Source organism: Cinclus cinclus, chromosome 22 (genome assembly GCF_963662255.1).
Source record: "Cinclus cinclus chromosome 22, bCinCin1.1, whole genome shotgun sequence".
Lineage (NCBI taxonomy): Eukaryota > Metazoa > Chordata > Aves > Passeriformes > Cinclidae > Cinclus > Cinclus cinclus.
This window is the reverse complement of record NC_085067.1, coordinates 1,296,262-1,317,427: the sequence shown is the minus strand read 5'-3', so window position 1 is coordinate 1,317,427 and position 21,166 is coordinate 1,296,262. Positions and strand designations below refer to the sequence as shown.

Genomic DNA, 21,166 nt, shown 5'->3' with positions numbered 1-21,166 from the left:
CAAGAGCAGGAAGGTTACGGCCATCCTACACTGCTCATTGTGGGTTTTCTTGGGATTTCTGGTTCCTAATCTAAGTGATTCCATAATACTTTTGTATTCCCTCCTACCAACCACAGACGCTGGAAAATGTGGTCTAGGTATTTCCCAGACATATCCAGGGAATCAACAATGTATGACAACAGGCAAGAAGAACCTTGCCTGAATAAACTGGATCAGAAGCATTTGCTGAGAAATGCAAAGCTGCCTAATATGGAAGGAGCCAGAAAATAATTTACTTTTCTTACCATTCATTTTGCATTTGGTCTCAGAACACGTAGGAAGAGAACAAAAGCAGTTTATTATTTTTAGACCAGCTCTCATAAAAACATCTTCCTACTATAAATTTTGCCAAAATAACATAATAAATTCCAGGTGGGAAAGGGAAGGGAGTGTAAGGAGATGGCAAAACACAATAAATTCAACTTGTGACACAGCAATTTGGTTATAAAGTCACGCAAATACATTAAATTTCAGCAAAGTGCAAATCTGTACATAAGCACATACAGTGCTAAATAGAAAACAATAGGTTTAAAGACAGAAAACATAACATTAGCTGCTCATGTTTAATTCTTATTCCTCAATTAGCAACAGGAGCACTAAAGACAAAGTTACTTTAAGGAAAAAGAAAAATGATAGCGATAGCTTGGAGCAGCTTGGGACAGTGGAAGGTGGCCTTGCCCATGGCAGGAACTGGATGATCTTTAATGTCCCTTTCAACCCAAATCAGGCTGAGGCTCTGCAGTTTCAGTCCACATTTCACTGCCACACACCTGCATGGTCATGGGTCCAGGAGGCATCTGAGAGCCATAATTCATTCCCATCATTCCTGGCATATTGGCTTGCATGACAGGAACCATTGGAAATCCTTGCTGTTGCATAGGAATCATCCCTGCAACGAAACATTAAACAAGCCCAGTTAATGTTAAAAGCTTTTTGTTTTTTTTCTCCTTTCCCTAACCCCCTGCCTCCCCCATTTAATTGTTCTTTTTTTGTTTACTAAACCAGCAAAGGAAAGTAAAAAACTCTGAGTTGTGCTGAACTGTTTAAAAATAAAAATAATAAAATTTGCTACACTGCAGGCAGCCACAGGATTTCCTTAGTTTAGACACTGGCCAGTCTACAGGGAAAAATGTTACAGGGTTTTTCAGTAACTAAGCTGATGAATTCTCCCACCATACTAAAGATTCTCTGTGGGTTTCTTCCCACATGATTTTTTTGGAAGGGTCATTTCCAATTAAAAAGATTTAATTAATCAGGGTGACTGATGCTGGTAATTCCCATTTCTCTTGAAACCAGCAGCTTCTGAAAATAAATCTTGGGAAATAAAGTCAACCTTTCACAAAGCAACTTCACACTCTGACCTGGCTGAATAACTTGTCTGTAGGTTAATTAGCACACTTTAGGTTAATTAGCCCAGTAGAACGGTGTTAGAATGGTAACAATACTTGTCAGTAAAAGCTAAACTTGCACAAAATTGGACAAATCAAGCTGGAATGTATTAATTCACTGAATAAAGCAAGCGTGTTATGTTTCAGTAACTTCCTGTCTCACATTTTGCTGTCTTGGGAGACAAACACTAACATGCACTTGTTACCAGCACACCATGAAATAATTATGCAAAAACACTCCAGGAGGGCATGACACAGGCAGGAATAATCCATGAATCAGTGCCTGAGATTTTAATAAAAAAACTCTCCATTTTCCCAGTTAAGTTCTCTGCATATTTTCCCCTAATTAAAAAAGCAGCAGTGCATCAGGAATGAGGACAAAAGCAATTTAAGGCTGAGGCTCTCCTATTGTATTAATACTTTCCACACAGGTAGTGACTCTTGTCCCAGGGTCTTGATGTGCTTTGTAAATATTTACCAGGTCTTGCAACACCCACACAATATGGGTATACACAGCTGGGAGATGAAGCAGACAGAGGTGAAATACCACACTCAACACCAGAATCAAAAAGGCAAATTCAGGTTAAAAAGGGAGATGTAGTCTTCCTGGACTTTTAATCCAGATTCTGGTGACACTGCTTCAACAACACACACAGGAGGTTTTCCTGAGACAGAGGTGAGGGTCATTAGAGCAGAGCTGAATTCAAGGGAAAACACCAGCTACGGAGTTCAATTAATAATCACACCTCTGAACATCACTGCAGACCTGTTTAGGTCTAATTTATCTCAACAAAGTAAAGAATTTTGTGCTCAGAATGTGAAGGTGATACGTACCTTGAGGGGGGCCCAAACCTCCTGCGACAGGAAACATGAAACTGCAGGAGGAAAACAAGAGTGTGTGAAATTCTGTCACTTCAGTGCAAATATCCGTAACTGAAAATCCACCTTGACCTCCACATCAGCACCATCACCAGGAGGCTCCCACCTTCTGGGCAGCACTTTCACCTGCTCCTGCAGGTCCCACAGAACCCAAATGTTATCCCTCAACAGGATCCCCCACCAGATCTGGAAACGCAGATCTGATCCTCCCAGCAGCCCTGACACAGCTTTGACTCATCCACATCACCCACAAGAGACTTTCGGCACCCACACAGCTTGGGAACAGGTCAGTTTGTTGTGTAGGCTAAGCACAGAATGAATAAACATCTCCTCTTGAAAGTATCTGACTCAGCAGGACCATTAACTGCACCAGAGAACACTTCTCAGCTGCTTAGGAACAGCACCTCTGAAGAAAAAGAAACTATCCACAAAACACCACCACTTTCTGCCCCTTTTAGAAACATTAAGTATCACAAAATAATGGAGTTTCTATTTTTCTCAGTTATCTAATTACAACAACAACAAAAAAGGCACCTCGGAGAAAACATTCATTCACGTATCAAGGGTCAAGTGCACCTGGAGGAAGAACCATTAAAATTTCAACTAAAATCCTAATGGAAATTGCTAGCCCTCACTCTCAAACAGCTGCCAAAGAGCAAAAAAGGACCTAGTTTAAAATTCTCATTTGCAAGCAACTTGCAGAAACCCACGTAGGCAGCAATTTCCCAAACAAGAACCTCACTCAGTGTCCCAGGCAGTTATTACATCAAAATGCTGTGGAAGAGAAACACACTTATAGATATTCAATGTTCAATTCCAAGGCTGGATGTAAAAGAAACTGCCTCAGAGTACAGGAGAAAATGACATCAGAAATGGCTGCAGGAAGTCCTGAAAGCCAACCTGGTTTATAAATACAAAAGAGCTGTGTAATATGAGCACCAAGATAAAATAAGGAATTTAAATTATGCATTTATCCAGGAGCAAATTGCACCTCTCCACTGTACAGGGAGCAGGTCACACGGTCACCAAGACAACCCATTTGCTCTTCACTTCATCCTCTAACCAGGATCTTCATCATCCTGAAGCTTCTTCTTCAGCCCTGACCACTGTGTGATTTCTCCTCCCACAGCTATCACACACCTGTGCTTTCCAAAGGTCTAGTCTTGCCACCCTCCATCCCCACCATTTGGGGTTCTCCCTCCAAAGAACTCTGCAGACTCACACACCCCAGCCCCAAACACGTGCAGGGCCTGGTTTTCACCACAGCCAAGGTCTGCTTAAGTCCATTCAGTCATTTGAATCCACTCCTTGACATACAGTGTCAACACGAAAGCAAACAGACTTGCTTCAGTCAGAATGATGAAATATTAAATGTCATTTCTGAAGATCTCCTAAGCAAGTGTTCTAAGCTTCATGCTTCCCTTCTTGTTAGGGAACCTGGTCAACAAGAATTCTCCAAACCAGCAAACGCAATGTAAACTGAACAAGCGTTGGGAGGAAACAAGTAAAGGCCAAACTATTAAATATTCATCCCTTTCTACAGAGCTCCTGGTTTATTTATAAGTCTCTGCTGACAAAAAAAAAAAAAAAAAAAAAAAAAAGAAACAATCAACAACAAAAAAAAAGCCTCAGCTAATTAGAGGGCGCAGGAAGAGGAGCTAGCTCAAAGTAGCAAAGCAAGCTCTGGCAGCACAGCCCCGAACGTGCTGCTCAGATCCACCACGGATTCACTCCAGGATTCAGTGTGCAACTGCCAGCACCAGCCACACTGGCACGGCCTCAAACCATCCCACCAGTGGGGATTTATTACTGAGCTGCTTTTTTGGAGATGCAAAAATGCCCCGAGCAATCAGTAAGAGCAGCTGGTTCTGGTGGCTGTGTGAGAACGACTTGGGGCACGCTGCACAAATGCAATAAAGAGAAGGGAGCAAAGTGATCACCCTACAGCAGACCTCTTAAAGCAGTACTATAAATCTGTAAATTCCTACTAAACGAGTATTTTAAATATGGAGCTTAAAAAAAAAAACACCAAGAAGCCCCAAAACAGCCAAGCAACAGCTTCAGCCAAAACACAGGAGCGTGGGGAGAAGCAACTCCTTTTCTGAATTAAAACTTCACTGTAACAGCTCCAAACCACACAGAACATTTTCCCATCTACGAGCGGGTTTTTAAACCCCTTAATTCCCAAGCAGTACAACTCCATCGATGCAACAGACTGTCAAGAGTATTTCTGAATGGCAGAAATGCACAAAAATTGAAGTGAAATCAGGCAAAGAACCCACACAGACACAGAACTTTTCCTCTACCTCCAGACTTTGTCCTCAAAGAAACCAAAATACTATCAATGGGAAATGGTGATTAGCAAATCCTTTTATTTTTCAGAGCCTTTATTTCACTGACAACATCCCAGTAACACTGACAAAACTGTGGGCTTTCGATATCCAATACAACTCAATGAACTTAATTGTCAAATGCAAAATTTCCTCAGCCTCCCTAGAAGTAGGGCAAGAGATAAATAGCAGACAAGAGCCAACATTAAAAAAAAAAAAACACCATTACTAGAGTCTTCAAAGGTGGTGAAATCCAGTTTTCCAACCTTTCCAGAAACACAACCTCTCCTTTAATACTGGTTCTTTCTCCTGACATGATTCCTCAGCCCTCCCTCTGGCCAAGGTGCCCTTTGTGAGGAGGGGAAAAGGGAAGTCCCCAGGGAGGCTCGGTCCCAGGAGGCCACAGACAGACCTGCCCGGCAATGACAGGAACATTTACTGCTGCTGACACCGGCGGCATCCGAGCGGGGCTGGCAGAACCCCCAAAATCCGAGATTGCACCTGCACAGCCTGATGGCGAGTGGGGCACAACTGCTGAAGCCTGGACACACCGGGGGAGATCAGCTGGACCCCCAAAAATGTGAATGAATCCCAGCAAAACGTAGAGCTACCGTGGCTGCTTTCCCAACAACACACCTGGGACCTCCCACCCCACCCAGGACCCCTGCACCCCACCCAGGACGCCACCGCATCCTGCCTGGGACCTTGATGTTCCATCCAGGATCACAGCTACCAAACCTGAGACCCACACACCCTACCCAAGACCCCACAAAGCTCACCTGACAACCCACGAACCCCACCCGAGACCCCACGTACCTCACCTGCGACCCCCACATCCCACCCAGGACACCACGTACCATACCCGAGACCCTACACACCCAACCTGGGACTCCCGTTCCCAGTCAGAACCCCCGCACACCCCACCCGATCCCTGACCCCTCTGCCCTCACATCCCACCTGCACTCCGAGCCTCCACCCCGGCCCCCTCATCGCCCCCCATCTCCCGCCGGCTCTGCCCCTCCCCGCGTCCCTTTAATTCCCCATCACGGCTCCCCCACTTGTCCCCTCCCTCTCCACAGCCCCTGGCCCGCCGTCCCCCGTCACCACCGACCTGGCGGCCCCGGTCGTTCCGCCGCCCGTTCCGCCGGCGCCCCCCGCGCCGGGCCCGGGCCGCAGCGCCATCTTCGCGCTCGGCCCCGCAGACTGTCAGCGGAGCGGCGGCGGCTTCCGGGGCCGGCCCGGGCAGGCACCGCCCTCGGCCCCGCCGCTCCCCCGTTCTACAGCGCTCGGTTCTTCTGTTCCACGGCCCCCCAGGTCCGCATAGCCGCGGCCCTCGGTTCCTCCGTCCCAAAGCCCCACAGCTCCTCGGTTTCTCCGTTCCACGGTCCCACAGAGCCACTGTCCCTCGGTTCCTCCGTCCCAAAGCCCCACAGCTCCTCGGTTTCTCCGTTCCACGGTCCCACAGAGCCACTGCCCCACAGAGCCACTGTCCCTCGGTTCCTCCGTTCCACAGAGCCATATCCCCTCGGTTCCTCCATTCCACAGCCCCACAGACCAACCGTCCCTCGGTTCCTCCAGTCCAAAGCCCCACAGAGCCACTGTCCCTCGGCTCCTCTGCTCTACAGCCTCACAGAGCCACAGCCTTCGGTTCCTCCGTTCCACGGCCCCACAGACCCACTGCCCCTCGGTTCCTCCGTCCCAAAGCCCCACAGCCCCTCAGTTCCTCTGTTCTACAGAGCCATATCCCCTGGGTTCCTCCATTCCACGGCCCCACAGACCCACTGCCCCTCGGTTCCTCCATTCCACGGCCCCACAGACCCACTGCCCCTCAGTTCCTCCATTCCAAAGCCCCACAGAGCCACGACCATGCCGCTACTCCATTCTACAGCCCTCAGTTCCTCCGTTCCAAAGCCCACGGAGCCAAGCCCCTCGGTTCCTCCTTTCTACAGCCCTCGGTTCCTCCATCCCACAGATGCACAAGCCCTACAGCTCCTCCGTTGCACAGCCCTACAACCCCTCAGTTCCTTCATTCCACACACCCACAAGCCCCTCAATTTCTCTGTTCCACCGACCCAAAGCCCCGCAGGTCCTCGGTTCCTCAGCCCCACAACTCCCCGATTCTTTGGTACCACACTCCCATAGCCCCTCGGTTCCCCAGCCCCACAACCCCACAGTTATTAGCAACAGCTTGCATGGAGATGAGTGACCCCAGTTTCCTGCATCCCACCCACTGCTTTTCCATAAAAAGTGCTGCCTTTCTGCCCAACCTCCTCCAGGCTCACCTGGGGTATGGGACAAGAGCCTGAAGTGACAAGGGGCAATGGATTCACACCAACAGAGGGAGGGTTAGATGAGATATTGGGAAGAAATTTTTCCCTGTGAGAGTGCTGAGGCCTTGACGCAAGTTGGTGTGGCTGCCCCATCCAAACTAGATTAAAAACCAAGACAATCCTGTCCAGAAAATCCTCCTTAAAAGACTGGAGTTGCAAAGAAGCCATTCCCACCTGACTGGAATTCTGATGACAAAACCAGGGAGGGTTGAGAACACACTGGGCAGGTGAAGACAGGGAACACATACAGAGCTGGGCTTCTTTTGCCTGCAGAATTGTTCCACCAAGACTGCACAGACACACAGGTCTCTGAATTACAATCTTACAACTTCTTCTATTCTGATTTCAGGCTCAATTACAAAACAGTACAAAATTATGGGACATGTAGAGTTATTAGTTATTTCAAAATAATTTTCTGGAAGAAAAACAGTAGGAAGAGCAAGGCTTTACTTTTACAGACAAGAGGATTTGTTTTGGCTTTTTTTAAGTGTCCAGGGAAGTTTCTGACAGCTATGTTTATCAAACCTGATGGTAAACATTGTGTGGTTTTTTTTGTCTCTGAATCTCCTGAAAGTGTCTAAAAAATGCCTTAGGGGCGATCTGAACACAGACCATATTTTCAAGGAGCAATACAAAACTGTGAAAGTAACACAAACTGATGGTGGCTTTGAACTGTTCTCAGAAATACAGGGCATTCACTGCACAAGCACATGCTCCAGCTTCTCTAAGAAGCACCCAGGAATTCTCTCCTGGCATTGCAGTAGAGACTTTCTAGCATGTAAACCTCCACCCTCACCCCTAAGGAAACATGAGAAATGTTTTTCTCCCTTCACCATCACTGCCATCTTCATTCTTCTGTTCCAGCACAGACAGAGGTGTCAGCCCCAGCTCACCAGTCTGAATTCAGCTTTCTGAAACAGTCTGTAATTTACTGCCTTTTTTGTCTTCTTTATCTTTCTTCTTCCCCTTAGTATTTTCCTTTGTAGTTTTCCTACAAGAAACACATTGGAGATCAGCACACCTGAACATAACCAATGGCTTAAACTCAGGCTGCTGTCACCTGACACATGGCACCACACAGGGCAATAAGTTGTCATTAATCCAAGCTCCAGTAGACAGATATTGACACTAAAACTTCATCACTAAAATAATTAAGACTGGCTAGTTCATCCAAACAGGTTATCTGTTACTTTACTTAAATTTTCTGGGCTGTTTCTGGATAAACAGCATCTCTTACCTCTTCTTCAGCAAAACCCACTTACATTTTTCTTTTGCCTTTTTTCAAGAAGCATTTTGGTGTGGTACAAATGGATTCTCTTGTCAAAGGTTTCTTAATGAATTTCTTCTTTTGTTTGCTGAGAACAACATTTAGTGAAGAAAGATGAAATCACTAGGGTTTCTAGTTCTAGAAACTACCGTAAGTTATTAAAAAGCACTGATGAAAAGACTGGTTAACTGCTCAAATGAACATACCTCTGCAGTTTGGGCAAATGTTTTATGTATTCTGGCACAGGACAGCCTGCTCGCTGAATAACATTGGCAATACTGGAAAGGACAGGAGGGAAGAGATCAACTCCAGTGCTTGGACAAGAGGAAAACAGCAAACCAAACAAACTGGCTGGTTTGTTGTTGCTCTTTTATTTTGTGGTGATTTTTTTTTAAAGCAAGTAATAAAGACATTATTAATAAAGATATTTTACCTCCGTAATAAAGGTTTATCATCTTCTGTAAAGAAGGTGACTGCCTTTCCTCTGTGTCCTGCTCTTCCAGTACGACCTGCCAAGCACACATTTTGCAGAGTAGAGATTTTACTTCAGACATCTCCCTTTATTCCTTCTCACAGCCTCCTGATGCATGTTCACAGACTAAGGATATACCAAGCAGCAAATCCCCAAACATCCTTCCCAGTGAATGAAAGCACAGCTATGTCTGAAACATCTAAATAAGGTTCACAGAGAGCTGACAAAAATGAGAGCATCTACATTAAAGACCTCAGAAATGGAAAAAGGAGGTGATTTGTGAGCCATGCCTCACCTATCCTGTGGATGTATTCCACTGCACTCGTTGGCAAATCATAATTGATGACCATATTCACACCTTTGAAATCCATCCCTCGAGCCAATAACGCTGAGCAGATGAGCACCCAGATCTTCCCAGCTCTGAAACTCTGCACTACTTTGTCTCTCTAGGGAAAGAACAGAAAAGATATTTGGAAACAGTCCAAATAGCAATCTGAGAAAAGAGGTGAACTCATTTCCTTAAAGTTGTCATGATGTCAAGGAATAAAACTAAACCTCAGGACAAAAACCTGCAGGAATTTTCTGCCACTGTTACCTGGAGTTACATTCCAACACTTTTCTTTAACCTTTCTTTCTAAAGCATTTCTTGAAAAGAAATAAAATCCTCCTACCTGTTGCTGAGTCTTGTCTGCATGGATGACATCCACATTGATGCCTTCATAAACAAGCTCATGGAAAAGCTCTTTAGCTCTCTCAATAGACTGTACAAAAACAAGGACTGGAGGAGCAAAACCCTGCAAAAGAGGAAGTTCATCTCAGGTTCCAAAGTCCTTTTCCTTACAGAAACTAAGACACAGCAGATTTGGGCAATGGTTTAACATGTGTCAGAGAGAAGTGTTTGACCTGGAAAGTTGGGAGTCTCTGACAGAACACAGCTCAGTTGAACAGGAAGAAGAACGTGCTCAGTCCCTCCAAAATACCTTTTTAACAAGCTCTCTCATTGCTGTTAGTTTTCCTGTCTCAGATCCAACAAACAGCAGCTCTTGTTCTACTGTCTCTGCTGCAGAGTTTCTGAAACCAGAAATCCAACAGAAACCCTTCAGTGTTTTTCACATATATTAACAAAAACTTATATATTAACAAATACATGTAGTATATATAACCCCCATAAAAATAGTGGATACCTAGTGGATGAGAAATACTGCACAACAAAACCTATTTCACCAGTGCATGCTCCTAAGACTGATGTTTATTTGATGATAAAGTAATTGGCAAAGGTAAAGAACGCTTTATTCAAAACACACAAGAAAGATCTACGTGCCTACACAATTTTTTCTGGAGACAAACAACTTGCAGTGCTGACTAACAACAGCCACAAAACCAAGGAGGCTGACGATGCAAAGAAAACAATTTCCCAGGAAATAAAAAAAAAAACAGAAAACACCTGCCTTGCTCCAACAGACACCAGCACAACATTGTCCAGGTTGAGTTTACACCACTCCTCCACGTCGTGGGCAAAGGTAGCACTGAACAGGGCTCTCCTGACCAGGTGAGAGGTGCATGCCAGGAAAATGGAACCCAGTTGGTCCCGGAATCCTGACTTCCCATCCTCAAACAGCTTGTCTGACTCGTCCACCACCAGCCATTCCACACTAGGAACAGGGAGGTTTGATTTTCAGGAGTGCCACTTCTTAGTGGCAAAGCACATTCAAAACAGACTCTCATACCTGCTCAAGTCTATTGCTGGAGGATCTTCTTTCAGCAAATAAATGAGTCTGTTGGGAGTAGTAACCAGTATATCTATTAAAAGAAAAGAAGCAAAGTGTCAAAAAACCCACAAAATAAACCAAACAAACAGAGCCCCGAGAAACATCAATTCCAACCCAATCTGCCAGAGGTACAGTTTAGCAGAGTCCATGTCAGGCTCACTTCCCATTTCTTCCCTGCCACTTTTTAACCATCTCTTTTAAACCACACAGGCCAAAGAGAAAGGTCAGTGACACTTTAATTTTTTAGCAGCACTTCAGTCAGTTGTTAGAACAGTTACCAAATTTCTTGGAGGACTTGGGCCCAAACTTCTTGGCTGCCTCAGCTGCCTTGTGGATCATGTGGATTCTGAAGCCTGTGCCCTCTGCCAGCTTCCCCAGCTCCCGGTGGGTCTGAAAAATGCAGCAGAGATTGGATTTTCAAACTGAGCTGACGAGATTTCTAACCTAAAAACTGCTGGCAATCATGGAGTCATGAAATGGTTTGGCTTGGAAGGGATGTTGAAGCTTATCCAGTTCCCCCTGCCATGTGCAGGGACACCTTCCACTATTCCAGGCTGCTCCAAGCCCTGTCCAGCCTGGCCTTGGGCATTTCCAGGGATCCAGGGGCAGCCACAGATTCTCTGAGCAACCCAATCCTGAAGCTAGAGCTGCAAATCTCATCCTGATTTCAGTGTTCATAGAAAGCTCTCTGGTTTCTTTAGCATAAAAAATGCATCTCTCTAACAGGCATTATTCACGTCACTACCATAAGTGGCTCCCTCTCTCACGGGAATTAAAAACTGCCCAAATGTGTCATCTTTATTTCATTTTAATAACACAGCTTTGTTATGAAGTCATTCCTTGAAATTCCAAGTTTGGGACAAACAGATAAACCTCTCGTAACAAACTCAAATAGGAAAGGAGGTTTTAAGAGCACCTGAGCACTGGGCAGTTTAAAATATGATCAAAGAATCTTGAACCTCTAATCTAATCATTTCGATTAGACTCAGATAATAGATATGTACCTACTTCACAGAAGTCAAAACACTTGAAAGAAACATTTAAATTAGCTTTCTCTGATATCTGAGGGCAATTAAGGAAAAAAAAAATTACTAATCTGCTATTTTACTGATGCAGAGTGAAAACACTGAAGTCCATCAATGTGAGATTCCCTCAACACACACCTGGCTGGCAAGTTCTCGGGTGGGTGATATGATCAGAGCCCTGAATCCTTTGTTCCTGGGCTGCTTCAGATGTGTTAAGAGAGGGATAGAAAATGCCAGTGTTTTTCCAGACCCTGTAGGAGCTGAAGCCAGAAGTTCCCGACCCTGTAAGAAAAAACAAGAGCTTACATTTCAGTAGGGAAAAGAAAAACCTAGTAAAAATTCCATTCCCATAAATATCAATGCTTCAGACTGGCCCAAAATACCTTAGGAAAAGCATAAATGAGGAAAACTATAAAACCCAAGCTTTCAATTTTGATGAAGTAGATCCAGCTTTAAAACTGCCACAAATGCAGCCATGGCCTCAAACTTTGCCAGAATCCCTGGAATCCCAAAGACTGAACTCACATGCAGCATGACAGGAATTGCCTGCATCTGGATCGGTGTTGGGACATGGAAGCCTGCAGCCTGGATATTCTCCATGATTTTAGGGTGGACTTTGTACTCCTTCTGAAGCTGATCAAAGGTGGCAATGGGGTCAGGGAGATCTGTTCCCTGAATGTTGATCCTGTGCTGGTTCCTGAAGCGATTTATCTACAAGGCAAAAGGCAAACTCCTTCTTCTTAATCTTACACCATAAAATTCACCACTTGTGGATTCATCTCCTGGTTCGTTCCTCCACACTCTGTCACCCTCCTCCTATGGTGAGGAACCACCATAAACAAACCTCAATTTTAGATCAAACACCCACAGAACACCAGGAACCTGTTGTTGCACCAGAATTCCCTGGTCCCACCTTTTCTCTCCTCAAGCGTTCAAGCTTCTCTGCAGTAGGTTTTTTGTCTTTTGCATCTTCAAATTTTGCTTCCAGAGAGGACATCCACTTAATTCCATTGTTTTCGGATAGCTCTGCCATTGATACTGCTCCTGGAAGTTGCAAAAAAATTGAAATTTCCTTTATTAAAATACAGACAAGCATTACTGGGAGACAAAAAAAATCTCAGAACCTTTTTTCTCTCATTCTCAATAAAACTAATGAAGACTCCAGAAGGACGACAACCACATCCCCAGCTCTCAGCACTGAATCTTGGCCTGGTTATTAGATCAGCTCTGAAGCAGGCCAAACAAGGAACCCAGAACTGGAGGGGCTTAATTTAAGGTCTCTTCCAACCCAAGCCATTGTGGGATTCTTTGATGATTCTGCCAGGGATACACACGTGTGCGTACAAATACCTCGTGTCTTTTTCTTTTTCCTTTTCCCTTCACTGCTTTCTGGCGTTCTTTTCCTCTTTCCATCATTCTTCCCTGCTCCATCTTCCTGCTGCTTCACCTCCTCTTCAGCCCCTGCGAGCCCCCAGCCCTCTTCGGCAGAACCCTGAGGGGCTCCCTCTTTATTCCCGAAGAAGTCGAGGCTCTCCAGCGAGACGCTACCACGGTTCCCTTTAACCACCTGTGGGAGAACAGGGAAAAGGCTGAGACGCTACGGCCAGGCCCCGCTCCTCAGCGCCGCGGGCGGGGTGGGGGGGACGGCGCTCCGAAGCCTGAACCGCGAGCGGGCCGATCCCCGAGCCATCCCCTCGGTGTCCCCGTACCCCGAACCGCCGCGCATCCAGCCCGAACCGCCGCACGTCAAAGCGGGCACCGGCCCCCAAACGCCGGAACAGCTCGTGGGTCTCCATGCTGCTCCGAGCGCTCCCAGCAGCCCCCACGCCGCCGCCGGAAACGGGGATCACTTCCGGCGGAGCGCGCGGGAACCATGGCAACCGCCATGGCGGCTCGCTGCCATGGCAACGGCGCGGCCACGCTTCCCTAGGCCGCAGCGAGGTGCGAGCGGCTGTCGCGACAGCACGAGGCTGGCGAGCGAGGATTCCCTCTCCCTGTGGGGCTGTGGATGGCTCCATGTGGCCCCTTCCAGCTCTGCTGCACTCCTGGAGTCTGGGAGGGAGCAGACAGGAGGATATTCTTAAGCTGCGCCAAGGGAAATATGGGTTGGATATTAGGAAAAAGTTTTTTGCGGGAAGAGTGATCAAGTACTGAAATGGTCTGCCCGGGGAGGTGGTGGAGTCACCATCCCTGGATGTGTTTACAGAAAGACTGGATGTGGCACTGGGTGCCATGGTTTAGTTGAGGCTTTAGGGCATAGGTTGGACTCGAGGACCTTGAAGATCTCTTCCAACCCTGTGGTTCTGTGATTCTATGTTGTTGCTGCCCTGTGCACAACCACTGTGCTTAATCCTCAATTTATACTAATACAATCCAGCCTCACAAGTGTGCCTGAAGAAAGAAATGAGAAATGCTTGAGGCCGTGGCAGGAGCAACCTGGAAACTAGATGAGCTACTCAGGGCATTTGAGAAAGTTTGCCCAGATTAAGATCAGAATTTATTTAATTAATGTATTTATTCATTATGATAAGCTGTGAGATCCAATAGTGCAGGTAAATCTAGTACTCTCTATCAGATCAAACAATAGATTTTTCCTGGCTGTTCATGAAGGAAAACAAACAGAAATTCAATTAGCAACAACAAAAATTATTTAATGTAATAAAAGTCTCAAAGGCTACAGGTTGCTGAAATCCAAGAGCTCTAAGACATATAGGCCATGGCTAACATTCACTACTTTAATAACAAACTTTGAGATGAAAAATTGGGTAAACCTGATCCTCCCCTCTGCCCTTCTCTGCCTGATTTATAGTGCTTTTTCTTTGCCAGACTTTTAACTCCCCAGCAAATGGGTGGAAGCAGACCCAGGGACCTGGGTGCAGAGCACCACAGCAGTGACAATTCCCCTTATGTCCCCAGTGGTGTATTTCCAATGAATAAAGACTTAGCTCTGCATCCTCCGTGCCATTCCCAGGCTGAGACTCCTGCTTTCTGCTGGGAGCAGTGACTAATGGTTGCTGCGAGAGGATGGGGAAGAATGTGGAGGCATTTGTGTAACAAAGAACTATAAATCATCTCCAATATCCATCACTCACCAAGGGATGCTGCTGGCAGATTCAAGAGCGAGGAAACAGGGAATATTCTCTCCATTGGTCAGCTGAGAAATCCCTTTGTGTCAAGGGTGAGGAGCTCTGCTTCTGAGGGCAGAAATCCCTGTGCCAGGAGTGAGGGACCAGGAATATCCTGAGGTGGGGTCCACAAGGATCATCCAGTCCAACCCCTGGCCCTGCACAGACACCCCAACAATCCTATCCTGTGCCTGAGAGCATTGTCCAAAAGCTCCTGGAGCTTTGGCAGCCTCGGGGCTGTGCCCATTCCCTGCGGAGCCAGTTCCAACACTGACCACCCTCTGGAGCTCCCAGGGATCTCATCACTCTATTGCTGCTCTGAGCAAAGCCTTGCAGAGCAGGACCTCCCTCAGGTGCCAGCAGAGAAACCCCACAAGGCAAAGGATGCCTCGCTTTGTTCCCTGTCACTGACCCAAACCTACAAGGGAAAGCACAGAGCCTTCTCACAGGGAGCTCCCATTCCCACAGCAAAGAGAAAACATCCACCTGTGCCAGGCTAAGGGGGTATCAACCCCCCAGCCACAGCTACCTTGAGGGGGCAAAAGCCTTTATGGCCCAGCTTGTGTCTTTCCTTGGACCCCCTGCCCTGGCTGCACGAGTTGAGGAACCTGGGGCTGGATACAGCCTTAGCAGAGGAGTAAAGCACTGTCCCTTCTGCCTGAAGCCACTGGCAGGATGCCCACGGGATGCACAGGGATGTGGGGAGAGCACTGGCTCCTGGTTCCACTGTTCATCCTTGCAGGGAGTCCCCTGCAGCAGCAGGTACAGGTTAGTGATGAACAGCCAGGTTCCCTTCTGACCCTGACCCAGTCCCATCCCTCCAGGGCTCAGGGATCTCTGGGGTGGTGCAGAGCAGCTCAGGTAAGACATGCCACTGGACAGGTCATTGGACTGTGCCCTGGGCATGGAGTTGAAATAAAATCCCACAAGATGGCAAAGAAAATCAGGTGAGTGCACGTATTCCATCACATGCACAGCCAGGTCTGAGTTGCTGTGGCTGTGGGCTCCTGGACAAATCCAGCTAAGCCAACATCTTCTGTGTGTGTGTGTCCATCTGTTGCACAGGTGTAAGGCAGGAATTACAGGACAGTGGGACTCCTGCACGTGTGGTGTGCCCCCCACACCCTGCCCTCCTGCTTCATCATCATCACTAATATGCACATCACAGTCAATTAGCCCGGCTGAGCACACTGGTGACCTCTGACCCCTGCTGTGTCCCCCGATCCATTAACAGCCCCTCAGCCCTTAGCTCTCAGTATGAATTGATGTAGCATCCATTCTCTTGCAGCGAAGAAACATGCGTCCTCATTCAGCTGTCCATTTCCACTTTCTGTTCCTTTGTGCTCCCCTTCTGTTCCCTGTGTTGCTAACCTGGTCACCACTTCTTGACCCCACATCCTCGTTCCTCCCAAGGGTGTTGTAATCCCAACCACTACCAAAAAACTTTTACTTTTTTCCCCTTTACTCACATCTTATTTAGCGAAAAATGGTTTCCAGCAGTGTGGGAGCTTTGATCCCCTATTCAAGAAATCCTTGCAATGTTTTTTTAAAGACTTTCTTTCTAAGGCAAATGAATTCTTCATAAAGGGGGAAATGGTGTGCTGGTTGGGCTCTGTTCATCTGAGGAAGACAAATGATCTGTTTTATTACTTGAAAAGTATAACAGTTGAGTGTGTAGATTTGTGATTTATCTGTAATTAAGAATCCATTTGAAAGCATATTAATTACAGAGAGGAGGATTCGTTTTGCTGAGTAGAAAAATAAAATCAAAGTTCCTTGAATTAAAAGCCAGCATAAAATGCCTGAGGCTTTGGTTTTCCATAGTTCTGCATTACTCCTACACTAGGACAATTCTAGGGCACATTTGAATTTTTTTATATTTTCTCTCTGTGTCAGAGAAATAAAGTCCGGGGGTTCAGAGATCTCTCCCTGCCCGTGCTAGTGGCTCCCCCAGCGCTCCCGTTCTGCCTGGGCTGCTCGGACTGCGCCGCACACTCCGCTCTCCTTTGCCTGGGGCTGCAGCGGGGGAAAAGAATCCTCCAGGATTCAGTGGTGCCTTGGCTGCTGCGGGGAGCCCAGGCAGGGCAGGGCAGCCCCCGGAGCTGCAGGAACAATCGGGGACGCACTGGAGCGGGCAGAGAGCTTTTCTCTGGATGCTCAGTGCGTTTTGGAGTGCTCGGGTGCAGCGCGTTGGTTCAGGACAGCAAACTGTTCCGGAGCTGTTCTGCTGGTCTTTCTGGCTCACATCTGTGCCCCCATCAAACGCGTTCACGGACTAGTGAAAATCTGCGGCGGGGACATCAGGGACACCGCAGGTCAGCGGGCGATGGGATCCGCGCCCAGCGCCGGGCGCAGGGACGGCTCCGGCTGCGGCTCCTGCCCCGCGGCCAGACCGCAGCGGGAGCTGGCACCGCCCGCAAACAGCCCGGCCTCGCAAGGCGAGCACTCCTCATTCCTCTCTGCGTGCTCCTCAACCTCCGCCGCCAGCCCGACCCAACCCGCTCAAATTCTGCAGCGGCTGAGCCCGCTGGCAGTCCGCAGGGAATGGCAATGCTGTCCCCTGTCCCCTGTGCGGGCTGCAGAGCCCAGCCCGGGCACAGCCCAGCGCCGGCACAGCCCAGCCCCGCTGCTGCTGCCTGTCCTGCTGACATTCCCGGCAGATTCGGCCACCCGGCCGGACTGGCAGAACGGGTCTGGAGAGCCCGAGTGTGTGAGCTGAGCCCTTGTGCAACTGCGCCTCCCTTACGTGTGCACGCACTCCAAGAGACGATTTATAGTCACTCAAATCCCTCAGCGGCATTCTGGTGTCCCTGGAGAGGCCGATCCCATGCCTTCATGGCCAGCAGAACATCAGAGGGGTGAGCTGGGACTTCCTCAGCAGTCCAGCTGTTTGCTGCTGGCCCGTGGGAGCCCGGCTGGCTGCAGCCTGGCCAACACCAGAGACTGGGATGGGAGCTGAGCCCCAGCACTGCACTGGCGGCAAGGTGAGCACCAGCACCAGGCTGCTGTCACACACCTGGGCACAGGGACCCAGGCACCAGCCTCCCAGACCTCAGCCCTGGACAGGGTTTTTTCTGTATCTGTTCCTCCCGCAGTGATGGAGGTGACAAATCCCTGCTCTGAAAGATGGAGCCCAGTGCCCAGGGCTGGTGCTCAGGGTTTGATGAGCCCTGGATCTGGGGCGGGCAGTGAAGGCAGCTCAGCTAGTTTTGACCCAGTGACTTTGCTGGCAGCACAAGCAGGGGGCTGTCAGGGCAGGGGACTCACCCATCAGGGCAGCAGGCACAGCTGTGCTGTCCTTGGAGGTGAAGGAGAGGCCATGCTCCTGCCCAGCCCTTCACACCCCACCTCTGCACATCTCAGTGTGCTCTTCCCCTGATCCTCAGCCCACGGACTGGGGAAGGAGCATGAAAACACAGAGCTTTGGGTGATACTTCTGTGGACAGAGAAGGTCCTTGTGTCCCACAGCATCCCTGACCACAGCTGTTACCTTGGCAGTGCTGGGATTTGGGGGATTGTTCCTTTGTAGCCGAACCTGCACTTTAAATTAAATGCAGCCTCATCCCTGTGTCCATGAAGGAGGCTGCAGCTCACATGAACAGACACTGCTAAAGCCTCGTGGCAGCCTGTGGATCCTCACGTGCAAGGAATTCCCTTACAAGCAGCTTTGAACTGTAAAATAATCACTTGGCCCTGTAAAACTGCATTGGTCATAAATGAACTTTGTCATGGTTCTGCTGGTTTCTTTGCCCCATAACAACTGCATCACACACAAACACCACATGCCCAACAGCAAGAGGAGGAAAAAAGTATCTTCCAGCAGCTTCATTTGACATGACATTGCATTTTCCAGCAATTTAATGAGGCAGCCAGGGCATCTGTGGGAGCAAACACCCCACCCAGGGCTTCTCCAAGTAAGGTGAGGTCTGGCCAGGGACAGAGCCAGCCCCAGCCCAGCTGCTGCAGAGGCTGCTCTGAAGATTTTTGTGTGGTATGTGCCATTCCTCAGCCAGAGGTTAACTCAAAATCAGAGGAAGCTTGCTCCCCACGCAGGTATGCGTAGCACCCACAGCACCCTTAGCAACCTGTCCTGCTACCCCCCTTCCCAGATCCTGCTGCCCAGGGATGGGAAGTGACAGCACACAACACATTGTTCAGCAGCTTCATAAACCCCACCTCCGGGGAAAATATCTGTTACTAATCACTTGTTCTACTCGCATTATTGACTTTATCCTGCCTGCTTCATCACACTCTGCTCTGTGGAAATCACCTGTTCCATCTGTGTCTTCATTTGGATGTATCCTCTGCCCTTTTCCCCCTTTTTTGGCTCTGTCCTCTTTTCCTTCACCGCTCTTCATCCCTCTCTGGTGGGCTCAATTCTCAAAGCCTCCTTTCCCAAGGTTTTCACTTACCTTCTCTGCAGAGCTGTCTGGAGAGCAGCACTGACCCTGAATCATTTACCAAAGGGTTCTTCACAACCCAAGCTCCATCCTTTCTTACAGCTGGTGCAGAAAATCAAAGCCCAAAAGGTACAGCAGCAGCTCATCTGCAGCAGGTCTAGTGCCTCTTTCTCCCACCTGCTTCCCACTGGATTGTCCATTCCTCCCTCTGCAGGGCCAATTCAACCCGGATTTGCATCAGCCAGGGAAACTTCACATTACTTCACATTACCATTAACCTCACAAAGGTTCCACCTTTTTCCACTGCTGTGCCCAGAGTCACTCAGCTCTGTTAGCTCTTCACAATCAAGGATCTTCAAAAGCTTTCCAGCCCCTAGAGCACACCCTGCCACCTCCCCTTCGGGCTGCACTGACCCACGGGCTCAGCATCCAGAGCGGATGGGGCTTGGCTTTGGCACTCCCCTCCTAATTGGTTTGCTTAGCACTCAGATGCTAAAGTTAGCAGGGAATGAGGGAGAAACCGTGCTGGGCTAAGGGCAGCATAATTAGGGCATCATTAGGAGAGTGAGGATGGGGCTTTCCCCACCTCCAAAAGCTTCCTGGTTGATACCTGGGGATTCACAAGAAAGCCCGCAATCCAGGCAGCTATAAATGGAAATTATCATTGCAGGGGACAGAAGGAGGGATGTACCACCAGCCTGTGTCCCTGGCAGCCTGACCTCTGCCAAACCACCACAGATGATCACTGTGGAATTCACAGACCACACGACAGCAAGGACTCAGAAAAAAACGGTGTTTAATTATGGTATACATTAAATTAAATGTAATTCTGAAAATTGGTCTCCAAATTCGTGATGACTTAATTACCCCCAGGGCAGCTCCTGTCAGTTCCAGCGAGGGTGAGGGTCCCACTGTGCCAGACAACTGAGTCAAAGAGCCTTTCTCTGCCCAAAGAGAGCATCCAGTGTTCTCCTCAGCATGGTTATCTGTCCATGGGCACCTCTGCTGCTGTCCACCTCTCTAAATCCCTCTCAGCAGTTGGCACATGCCACAGAGTTAATGAAAATTCAGCACAACTGGGGAACACAGGGGAGCAGGTACAGAGGAGCTCGTGTCTCAGAGGGCAGACAATGCCTTTAGCAGCATCCATGGCTTTGTGAGATTGGACTTGGGCACCCAAACTCCTCCAGGGTTCTGGTGCATGTCCTCAGTGGGTCCCTGAGGGGCTGGATGTGCCCTCACCACAGAGCTGGGATCATTCACAAGCTGGAGATCTTCCTGCAGAGCTGTCCATGCAGAGACAGGACAGCAGCTGGAGCGTTCACACCACAGCCCACATTCCATCCATCCATCCATCCATCCATGGCACCACGAGGATGAGAACACTCTGAGCACTGGTCAGGGTGGAGCAAACAAGGCTCATCATCAACTGCTGAAGGTGGAAAGAAGCCATCTGTACTGGCCACTTACTGGGCAGGAGCTGAAGCAGTAACTGGGCACCCAACCCCTTCTGTGCCCTGAGGGAGGGGGAAAGGGACACAGTCTCTGAACCCATCTGGGGAAGATCCCTTCAGAATTCCATGTGGCCTCATTCACTCCATAGCAGCAAATGCTCCAGGCTTACCTGGAAGCTGCTGACACTTCCCAGCAGCTGGATGTGTTCACCAGGCTGCTGAGTCCTTCCCCACCCCACCAGAGCCCATCTCAGAGCCCCCAAAAGCAGGGAAGTCCACTGAGATTAATTCATAGTCGCAGTTGCCCCTACAAGGATCACACAGGTCCTGCTCAGCTCGCCCTGTGCCCTTCCTTCACGTGGGATGTCACTGTGCAGGGGACAGTGTCTGCCTGTCCTGCACAGCAGAGCCCCGTGCTGCCTGACCAGGGTCCTTGCCAGCCCCAGGATTGGAATTAACTCATTTAAAAGAAAAAGAAAAATACAAAACCAAAACCAAAACCATCCTCAGCTCTGACCTTTACCATAAAAAAAAAAAAAAAAAGGAGAAAGAGAAGATATTCAGGACCAATATATACAGATGGGGGAATTGCACTTAATTACAGTAGTTTACATCCATTGGGCAAAGTTTACTTCTTTTTTATATAAATCTCTGTGTATAGGAGTGGGGAAGGGGGAGGATGGAGCAG

At 48.3% G+C, this 21,166-nt stretch overlaps 2 protein-coding genes across 9 annotated transcripts in view; both read right to left on the bottom strand.

The window, feature by feature from the left end:
* The window catches only part of SYNRG (synergin gamma), a 33,872-nt gene extending 28,054 nt beyond the window's left edge, over positions 1-5,818 (bottom strand). For 7 of the 8 annotated variants that reach the window (XM_062507027.1, XM_062507028.1, XM_062507031.1 and 4 more), the window contains exons 1-4: positions 5,748-5,818; positions 2,262-2,302; positions 2,145-2,147; positions 810-928 (exon numbers count right to left, since the gene is read on the bottom strand). In XM_062507027.1, coding sequence (XP_062363011.1) covers positions 810-928; positions 2,145-2,147; positions 2,262-2,302; positions 5,748-5,818 — 234 coding nt within the window. The remainder of the gene's footprint in view (positions 1-809; positions 929-2,144; positions 2,148-2,261; positions 2,303-5,747) is intronic. The other variant, XM_062507032.1, reaches the window with a different exon arrangement.
* Positions 5,819-7,869: 2,051 nt separating this feature from the next.
* Positions 7,870-13,295, bottom strand: DDX52 (DExD-box helicase 52). Its single transcript, XM_062507157.1, has 15 exons — positions 13,209-13,295; positions 12,850-13,066; positions 12,413-12,543; positions 12,025-12,210; positions 11,638-11,781; positions 10,753-10,864; positions 10,433-10,505; positions 10,154-10,357; positions 9,686-9,776; positions 9,377-9,499; positions 9,001-9,151; positions 8,667-8,742; positions 8,440-8,511; positions 8,229-8,321; positions 7,870-7,957 (listed from the first exon to the last, which is right to left on the bottom strand). The coding sequence occupies exons 1-15, from the start codon at positions 13,293-13,295 to the stop codon at positions 7,870-7,872; spliced, it is 1,848 nt and encodes a 615-aa protein (XP_062363141.1).
* Between the last annotated feature and the right edge of the window lie 7,871 nt (positions 13,296-21,166).

Coding starts and splice junctions, on each gene's coding strand:
- DDX52 (XM_062507157.1), bottom strand. CDS start 13,295: ATGGAGACCCACGAGCTGTTCCGGCGTTTGGGGGCCGGTGCCCGCTTT. Junction 11,782..12,024: donor CAATTCCTGTCATGCTGCAT/GTGAGTTCAGTC, acceptor TTTTTCTTACAG/GGTCGGGAACTTCTGGCTTC. Junction 8,512..8,666: donor GATAAACCTTTATTACGGAG/GTAAAATATCTT, acceptor TGTCCTTTCCAG/TATTGCCAATGTTATTCAGC.